General features: G+C 59.3%; 1 protein-coding gene across 1 annotated transcript in view; it reads left to right on the plus strand.

Moving 5' to 3' along the window:
- SNED1 (sushi, nidogen and EGF like domains 1) overlaps positions 1–9,783 on the plus strand; it is a 58,932-nt gene that overhangs the window by 4,654 nt on the left and 44,495 nt on the right. Inside the window, exons 4-6 of the mRNA XM_025045434.1 lie at positions 4,285–4,572; positions 9,044–9,184; positions 9,598–9,760. Coding sequence (XP_024901202.1) covers positions 4,285–4,572; positions 9,044–9,184; positions 9,598–9,760 — 592 coding nt within the window. The remainder of the gene's footprint in view (positions 1–4,284; positions 4,573–9,043; positions 9,185–9,597; positions 9,761–9,783) is intronic.

Raw genomic sequence — 9,783 nt, forward strand, 5'->3', positions numbered from 1 at the left:
TGACGCCTTCTCGTCCGCGCATCCGCCTCGGCCCTGGGACCCGGCAGGTCCAGCGGCCCGGGCTGGGCGGGCGGCAGATGCCCTTCCCCGATCTGTGCTGCTTTAACTCCCTTTAACGGGTCCTTGGGGGACCTCTCAATTGTAACCTAACGTGCGCCCGTCCTTCTTTTCATGGCTAGCGGTTTGTTCCTCATTAAACATCGCCGGGCATGACTGCGTTTGCCCGCATCCGACACTGTCGTTGCTGTGTTGGTATGTCGCTCACCCTGAGGTGTGTCACACACCCGCAGTTGGATTTCTTCAGAGGCTCGTGGGCTCCCCATTTTAAGAAACAGAACCGCCCAGTCCCCTTGTCCCCCCGGGGCTCTGTGGCTGCCTCTGGGCTGTCTCCGGGCTGTCTCCCCGCACTGTCCCCTCCCGTCGCCCTGAGCCAGTACCATCGAGCAGCTGTGGCATCGTCCGAGATCCCGTGTCTGTCGGCGAGGCCCCCCGTCTTGCTCGTCTGGAGAGGGCCTTGGTTATCCTTGGCCCTCAGTGTTCACACAAGACTGAGGCTCGGCCCCCAGGCACGCACACGCTCGCTTCTGGTGGCCCTCCTGTCCCCGCCCGGGACCTTGTCCAGCCGCGTTCAGGTCGCGGGCCGTTCTCGTGTCCGGGCTCCGGAGCCGGCTGCGGAGAAGCCGGCGCGTCTTCTCCTAGATTTGCCCGTAAGCGCCGGTGTCCTGTACGCCCTTCGCCCGGCACCTTCTCCCGCTGCTTCCCTCCTTGTCGCCGGCGTGCACAACCACAGCTGCGTTTCCGCCATTTTCTAATGTTTGTATTTAGCAGCCAAACAGAACCTCTTATCAAGTTGAGTAAATTACCTGGGGATCGTTTTGGATTTTTCTACACTCACATTCGTATTATTCGCAGTCAATGACAGCTGTGTCTCTCTCTTTCTCATCATTTTAAATTCAATTAGTTTGTTCATCGTGGTGTGTTGGTTGAGTCTCCAACACACTGTCACTTAGAAAAGGTGTTGGCAGGGCCCTTGTCTGGCTCCTGGTCTCAAAAAGAAGTGCTCCGTATGTCACCATTAAACATGACGTTTGTCTTGTCTATTCCGAAGACACCCTTTCTCAGATTAAGGATGTTCCCTGACATTCCTAGTATTCGGAGAACTTTTATCACAAACGTAAACTTGTCAAGGTCTGAGATGTGACGGCACGGTCCTTCCAAGCCAGCATTAGCCTGTCACTGATCCACAGGTGCCGGCCCTGGACCCGAGGTTCCTGCCTCAGAAGCAAAGGGCACTGTCACTCACGGCGTGCCACAGGCATGCTGTCTGTCGGTGCCCCACGTCTCCGTGACTGAGGACCGTGTCGCTCCAACGGGAGAACCCAGGCGGCCCAGCCAGAGTTGAGTTGGACTCCGCAGGGCGCTCTGGCCAGGCTGGCCTGGGGCTGCTGTGAGGGGACAGAGATGTGCCACCTGCAGACCCCATGTCAGCCCCTCCCTTCCATCTGTCATTACCCAGAGGGCAGCCAAGAGCAGAGGGACCCTCTGTGGGGACAGCGTATCCCATGAGCAAACTCCCTGGCGGGTGCATGACCAGGGCAGCCAGGCGGCAGAGGCTCTGGGGTTGTTCTGGGGACGCTGAGCCAGGACTTGGTGGGACTGGATGCTGGCGGCCTATGGGGACTGTGGGATGGTCACTGGACACTGGACTGTCAACCAGTGTGGAGTGGCCTTGGAGGCTGCGGACACATAGCAGACAGACTCAAGTGGCCCCAGATGTCGTCAGCGTCACAGCGGTGTGGCCAGTAGGTGGTCAGGCCAGAACACTGGCACCACGACCTGGACAAGTGAGACCCAGCGGTGGGCCTGGGAGGGTCAGAGGTCACCCCAGCGAGAAGGGGAGCAGGCCAGCGTCCATGGGGACAAGCCCAGTGTGCACAGGGGGCTTTTGCCTGAGCAGCACACAGCCCTTCTCTTTCGCTCGTCCCCGCTTGTGGCTGCGCAGCCACTTCTGGGACGAGGAGGGATCCAGGAGGCAGTGGCGGCGCCTCCATCAGCGGCTCGTTCCCCATCGGCCCCATCAAGGATGCGCCTCCCTGTGGGCACATATGCGAGTGACCCAGACTGTCTCAGTGGCTGCACTTTGTTCCTAGGTTGATGGGCCCCTAAGTCAGCATCTCTGGCAGGCCAGGCTGTGCTCTTCCAGGTGGCAGGCCCGCCAGCAGGCGGGGCGGCAGGGGGGGTGGCAGGCGGACCACAGGCTTTTCTAGGACAGGGTCAGGCAGTGAACATTTCGGCCTTGCAGCCGTCAGGGCTGCCTCGCTCCTCGGGCGGTATGCGAGCACGCGGGCACGGTGGGGCTGACAAACCTGGATCCGCAAAGCCAGACCAGGGGCCCGCATAGGACAGACCGTGGGACCTGGCCCCAGACCCTTGCCTGTCTGTGCAAGGCCTGTGAGCTGGCATAGTGTTTATGTGTTTAAAGGGCCGTAAAAACAGAAAGAACAGAGGAGAATATGCGACAGGGACCGTATGTGGTCCAGAGGGACAAAAAGACTCATAGCTGGCCCTCAGGGGACAGTCTGCTGACCCCAACTAGACCGTTCCCAAAGCCCCCGGGGCAACAGGATCTAGTGTGTCTGGTCCTGGACAGCCCCTTTCACGGCAAGGGTCCCTGCTCCAGTTCTGCCCGGACACTGACTGGCCCGTCGCGGGCTTCTGGAGTTGGGGCTGGGGCTGGATGCCTGCTGCCGCCCAGTGGACACCACCGGGTTCCAGCTTAGCTGGACCACCAGTGACCTAGATGGGCTTTTAGGAGATCCTCTGTGACTCGAGGGCCCATGAAGCCAGCGATTCCCTGGGCGCTGGAGTGGGAGACGAGGCTCCCTGGGGAGCTGCCACTGCCACACAGAAACCCTGGCGACTCGGCGCCTGTCACGTTTCCATCGACCACCCGCCCTGTTGGGCCCTTCCCTCGTCACGGGGTTTGACTCCAACAGGGATGCTGAGCTGCTTTCCATGGGCTCGTTGGCCATTCCCGTATCTTCTCTGGAGAAACGTCTGTTCCGGTCCTGTGCTTGTCTTTTAATCGGGCTGTCGTGGGTTTGACTGTTGAGCTGTAGTTCTCTGTAAGTCCTCTTGCTAATCCCTTATTAAATGTGATGTGCAAACATTTTCTCCCTTTCTGTGTGTTGCCTTTTTACTCTGTTGATAGTGTTTTTTGATGCACAAAAGGTTTTTAATCTTGATAAACTCAAGGTTGTTTACTTTTTCTTTTGTTACCTGTGCCTTTGGTGACACATCTAAGAAATCATTGCCAAGGCCAACGTCGTGAGGCTTTTACCCTACGTTTTCTTCTGAGTCTTACATTTTTAGCTCTCAGGTTTAGGTCTTTGATCCACTGTGAGCTTATTTTTGTACATGACGTTAGGTAAGGGTCAAACTTCATTATTTTGCCTGTGAATATCCAGTTTTTCCGGCACCATTTGTTGAAAAGACCATTTGGTCTTGGAAAAGACCAAGACCATTTCCTTATTGAATGGTCTTGGGTCCCTTGTTGAAAATCATGTGACCAAATGTGCAAGGGTTTATGTCCAGGCTCTGTGTTCTGCTCCATGGGTCTAGTGTCTGTCTTTCTGTCAATGCCACTGTTTCAGGAAGCGAGTCTCCAACTCTGTTCTTTTTCAAGATCGTTTTGACTGCTGACAAGGTCTGAAAGCTTGCCTTTGATTTCTTGGAACTCTGAGCTTAGTTGTGTTACTGTCTGTGCCTGATAGTTCCCACATCTGGTGTCCCTCCCGTTTCTGCTTACTCGTCACGGGTGCTAGCGTCCATGTGTGCCCGCTGACCTTCGACTGTGTCCTGCGTTGTGCATTTGAGACATTACTTGTTGGAATAACTCGAGGCTTAAGACGGTGGCATCTTCCTCCAGAGGGTTTCTCTCTGCTTCTGCCTGGGACCTGGAAACACTACCTGTCAGGAGCCACTGTAATCCACGTCCATTCCGGGGCCCAAGCGCCTGCCCCAGAGCAGAGCCTACTCTGGGGCTCCTGATCCCGCAGCAGCAGCCCAGGGCCGGGCCTCCCGGGACATTGGGGCATGGGGACCTGCGTGACATTAGGCATCAGGCATCAGGGCCTGTCCAGGAAGGAATGGAGCAGGCTGAGGGGTCCCATGCCTGGGACCAGGAGGTGCCAGCTCACCCAGAGGGAGGTTGAGCCACATGCCACCCCCAAACCACCGGCTCCTCCCTCTGGACGCCCCTGACTCCCCGCCCCACCCCCACAGGTGAACAACAACGGCATCATCTCCTTCCTGAAGGAGGTCTCTCAGTTCACCCCGGTGGCCTTCCCTGTCGCCAAGGACCGCTGCGTGGTGGCGGCCTTCTGGGCGGACGTGGACAACCGGCGTGCGGGCGACGTGTACCACCGGGAGGCCACCGACGCCGCCACCCTGCTCAGGGCCACGGAGGACATCAGGCGCTACTTCCCCGAGCTCCCAGGCTTCTCGGCCACCTGGGTTTTCATCGCCACCTGGTACCGCGTGACCTTCTTCGGAGGCAGCTCCTCGTCCCCCGTGAGTTCTGTCCTGGGGAGGCGGGGACTGCGCCCTCCGGCCCGTCTCGCTGAGGTGGGTGGGACGCAGTCACTGGTCCGTGCCCAGGAGTCGCTCGCTCAAGGTCACACAGCCCGGCTGGAGAAGGAGGAGGCCTCTGCCCTCCCCCATCCTCTGGGAAAACCCCAAATGCCCAGTGGAGTGGCTCAGGCGCCCAGAGGAGGGGGTGACATTTAGAGGGGTTCCCACTGGGGTGCTTCCTGCCCAAAGGGTTAAACAGGAAGCAACTGCACCTGGTTTCCTGTCAGACACACTGGCGGGGGTGGGCAGTGCAGGTGAGTCCTTGATGACACCAAATGTGACAATGTGCTGAGCCCTGTGCCAGCGATGGCGGGCGGGTCCCCTCCAGTGAGGACAGCAGCTGCCCCCTCCTGCAGGTCACAACCGTGCATGACATGAGGTCGCTCTCTAGAGAAGAGCCACTGGGTGTAGAGTGGCGTTTTCAGAGCTGTTTGTTCACCCACTGATTAAACATTTACTTAGATGAGCCTCTGGGGGGCACTGGGGAGACAGCTGTGGACAGAGCAGACAAGACACGTCTCTCCCATGGGGTGACACAGCGACTGTGTGATAAAGATGCCGGGTGCCGAGAGGCCCCCAGCACAGCCCGGCCAGCGGGCAGGGGCCCTCCGTGAGACTGTCATGCCGGCCTGAGGGGGCTCGGCCGCCTGGGGGCTTCAGACCTGGAGGAACTGGACCGTTCAAAGCAGCCATCCGGGTGGATGTGACAGGTCACTGGACAGTGGGGTAGAGACAGAAGCAATCAGGGTAGTGCCTGGTTTCCTGTCAGACACACTGGGGGGCGGGTGGTGCCGGTGAGGCCTGCGCTCAGGGTCTAGGGGGTGCAAGTGACGGGCGCGGTCCCGGACGTGCTGAGGTGGCCGTGCCAGAGAGCATGAGGAGATGGAGCCCGGGGTCCCCAGCAGTGGGAGCGGAGGTCGGGGAGGGAAGTGGCGGGTGATGGGATGCTCGCAGACTCCGAGCTGTCCGGCAGCCGAGGCGGAAGAGAGAAAGGGCGGGAAGAAAGGTGCTTAGCCAGGGGCGTCTCGCGTGACACTCGCTGCCGGACGTTTAAGAGTTGGACAGTGAGTCAGGAAAGATGGGCTTCTGAGAGCATCATCACCTCGGTTTCCGTGTAAGGAGGGACACGGGACCTGCAGAGACACTGCCAGCTCGGCTCCAGCCACCGGAGTCGAGCGAGGGTCGCGTGGGTTTTTGGTTTCCCGGTGCGCACAGCAGTCACGTTTACGCTGCACCGTAGCCGGTTCAGTGCACCGTAGCTTCACGTGCACACGTGCGCTGCATGCGCCTTCGCTGACCACACTGTCGCCAAAACTGTGAACCGTCACCTGACCCTTCGGAGTCGCGCTCTCTCCGCTGGCGGAGGGTCTTGCCTCAGCGGTGACACCGCCGACCGATCACCGGTGGTTGCTGAAGGCGGGGCGGCCGAGGCTCCGTGGCCGAGGCTCGCTGCGTCCACCGGCTCCTCCTTCACGAGTGAGTCCGCGACGCTGGTCGGCAGCGTTTTACCCACGGAAGAACCTCCGTCGAAATTAGAGTCAACCCCTCAAACCCTGCTGCTGCTTCGCCAACTGAGTTGACGTGATGGTCTCAGTCCCTCGTCATTTCCACAGTGCGCACAGCATCTCCGCCAGGAGTGGGCTCCATCTGAAGAAACCCCGTTCTTTGCTCACTCGTGAGAAGCGTCTTCTCACCCGCTCAGGTGGCAGCGACGCGGCCGCGTCGCCAGCCCTAGTTCCCCTGCAGCTTCTGCCACACCTGCGGTCCCGTCCCCCCGACCTCGAGCCCCTCCGGTCACCCCTGAGCGTGGGAATCCACTTCTCCAAACTCCCGTTAATGCTGATGTTTTGGCCTCTTCCCATGAATCGTCAATGTTCTCAATGGCGTCTAGAGCAAGGGATCCGTTCTGGAAGGTTTTCAGTCCACGGTGCCCAGCTCCACCAGAGGAATCACCGTCTGTGGCAGCCGTAGCCTGACGAAAGGCATTTCTTAAATAATAAGCACTTAAAGTCAGAATCACTCCTCGATCCAGGGGCTGCAGGATGGGTGCTGCGTTCGCAGGCATGAAGATGACATTCATCTCGTCCAGCCCCATCAGAGCTCTTGGAGGACCAGGTGCCTTGTCAGTGAGCGGTCAGATTTTGAAAGGCACCTTTTTTCTGAGCAGTCGGTCTCGACAGTGGGCTTAAAACACTCAGTAAGCCCCGCTGGAAACAGCCGTGCTGCTCCGGCTCGCTGCTCCATTTCTGGCGCCCAGGCAGAGCAGACTCCGTGTAAGTCTTAAGGGCCGAAGATCGTCGGAATGGCCAGTGGGCACTGGCTTCAGCCTAGAGTCCCCAGCTGCATTCGCCCCGCGCCCGAGAATCAGCCTGTCCTGTCCTTGGGGACGTTGAAGCCAGGCGCTGACTCCTCTCAGCTATGAAAGCCCAGGTGGCATCTTCTTCCAATACAAGGCTGCTTTTTCTGTGCTGAGAACCTGTCGTTCGGTGCGGCCACCTTCGTGAGCCAGCTGGCTGGCCCTTCCGGGGGACGTGCCGCAGGCGTCTCCATCAGCACGTGTGGCTGTGCAGACCTGTGCTCCCTCCGTGGACCTCGTGGACCAGGCTCCGTGGTCTGACCCGTGTGGACGCCAAGCCCTCTCCGTGTCGCCCGCTCGCTGGTGGCCCGGCGGTCCCTGGGGCAGCACTTCCACTTCCCTTCGGCATCTTCCTTGGCATTCATTCACTGTTTGGTGGCTTCGCTCACGCCTTCCCCGCCAAGCTGGTCCCCTGCGGCTTTTGATTTAAAGAGAGAAACAGGAGCCTCTTCCTTTTACTTGAACCATTAGGGGGCGCTGTGGGCTGGTTAATTGCCCCAGTTTCTCTATTGTGTCGCAGGGAACCGCAGGGCGGCCTGGGGAGGGACAGACAGGGACGGCCCGAAGGCGGAGCAGTCAGAACGCACACAGCAATGATAGGTTACATTGTCTTCTGTGGGTGCCCTTCCTGGCGCCCCAGAACAATCACAACGGCTGTGTCAAAGGTCACTGAGCTCAGATCACCGTGACAAATATAACAATGGCGAGAAAGTCTGAAACACTTTGAGAATCGCCAAACGTGACAAAGAGACACAAAGTGAGCAAATGGTGCCCGACGCAAACCTTCAATTTCTAAAACCCACATTATCTGCGGAGCGCGGTAGAGCGAAACGCAGTAAAACGGGGTTCGCCCGAGCACCGCGGGACCCCCAGTGCTGTGTCTGTCAGCGGCACCCGGACTCGGCACCACCCACAGCCCCCACCGCAAGGCACCCTGAGGTGGGCACCGCGCAGCCCCCAGTTCACTGTGAGACCACATCTTGGCACGAGTGTCTAGAAGGGACTTTGATGCCGCAGAATCCCCAGGTTCCGCTCGGGAACGTGCCCATGTGAGCCACGTCCGAAGTGCCTGTCCCTCCCGCCCCGGCCGAGTGGCTAGCTATGCCTTTTAGCCCCTGCACGTCGCGGTTCCCAGTGTAGCCTGTGCCCGGCGTCATCGGCCAGCGGGACGCTCTCGTGGTTCTGTCGCGATGGATCTGAACTTTAGCCTTTGCCAATTTTTCCATAATCGCTTTGGCCTTTCCCTTATTGACTTGTAGAAGCTCTTCTTGAATTAAGGATAGTAACAGTTTTTATCTGCCTCGTGTGTTATAAATACATTTTTCGCTTTGCTGTTTGCCATTCGGTTTGAGTCGATGGCCCTTTTTTATATTCAAACGCGTTTGCAGCCAGACGCATGAAGCTCTGTCTGTTTCCCGGTCAGCAAGCAGCCCCCCCCCGGAGGCCCTCCACCCCTCCGTCTCCCAGGACCGTGACGCTCCATCCACATCCGGGCTCGATTCGGATTTATCGTCACGAGTGACGCAAAGCTCTAGATTTATCGTTTTTCAGAGTTTCCCACTTTGTCCTGAGACCCCTTGTTACACAACCCCACCCTTTGCCTGATCTGAAACGGACTCATATATACACTACCCACCAATATTTTCACAGAATTCCATGAAAACCATAAAACTTAAGTATTAAAAGTTTTTTTTCTCAGTCCCTCTTTTTACCTTCCCCCTTGTTCGCTTCGCGTTTTTATCCTAGTCACATGAGACAGCTTTGTGTATCAGCCAAGCGAGCACTAATGCTCTGTGCCCGTGGCCTCGGGGAACAGTGTCTGCTCCTGGCGCCCCTGGGCCCCCACAGACCCTCTCCCGCCAGGCAGCAGCTACTGGGAAGGGGCTGGCCGATGCCAGGGCCTCTGGCACCGGGACACAGGACAGGATGGAGGACGAGGCCATCAACATCCTGCCCTGTGGGGGGACAGGATGGTGACGGTGTGCGGGGATGGGGGCGGGGCAGGGCTCTGGGGGTGACGGGCTGCAGGACCCCGCTCAGGCCCCTCCTTGGCAGGTCAACACGTTCCAGATCGTGCTGGTCACTGATGGAGCGTCCTCCTTCACTATCTTCAACTACGAGTCCATCACTTGGACCACGGGCACGCACGCTAGCAGCGGGGGCAACGCCACGGGCCTGGGGGGCATCGCAGCCCAGGTAGGGGCCCCCGCTCCCCACTCCAGGGCTGTGACGAGCTGATGAGGCAGGCGGACCCCTCCACACAGCCAGTGCTGTGCAGAGGCCTCCCCCAGCGCAGAACCGCACAAACGTCCTAGGGCCAAAGGCACCTGTGACCCTCACCCCCCCACAACCTGGCCTGCTGGGCCAGGGCCCAACAATGTCCTTGACTTGGGGGACTGTCGTGGGGAACTGTCAGGACCTGGCTGGGAGACGGCTGACCTCCCGCAGGGTCGCCGTGGGGGAGGGGGTGAGGACACACCGAATTCATAGTTCTCCAGCTCCCGCGCGATCTTTTCGACCTTGGCCAGCCCGGGGAGGTGGGTGTGTCAGGAACGTTAGGGACCTGCGGACCCAGCCCGCACCTGCCCCCTCTCTCCACACCCACCCAGGCCGGCTTCAACGCAGGGGACGGGCTGCGCTACTTCAGCATCCCCGGCTCCCGCACGGCGGACATGGCGCAGGTGGAGACCACCACCAACGTGGGCGTGCCCGGGCGCTGGGCGTTCAGAATCGATGATGCCCAGGTGCGCGTGGGGGGCTGCGCCCAGACAAGTAAGAGGACGGAGGGGGCGGCT

This window comes from Pteropus alecto, unplaced genomic scaffold (genome assembly GCF_000325575.1).
Source record: "Pteropus alecto unplaced genomic scaffold, ASM32557v1 scaffold143, whole genome shotgun sequence".
Lineage (NCBI taxonomy): Eukaryota > Metazoa > Chordata > Mammalia > Chiroptera > Pteropodidae > Pteropus > Pteropus alecto.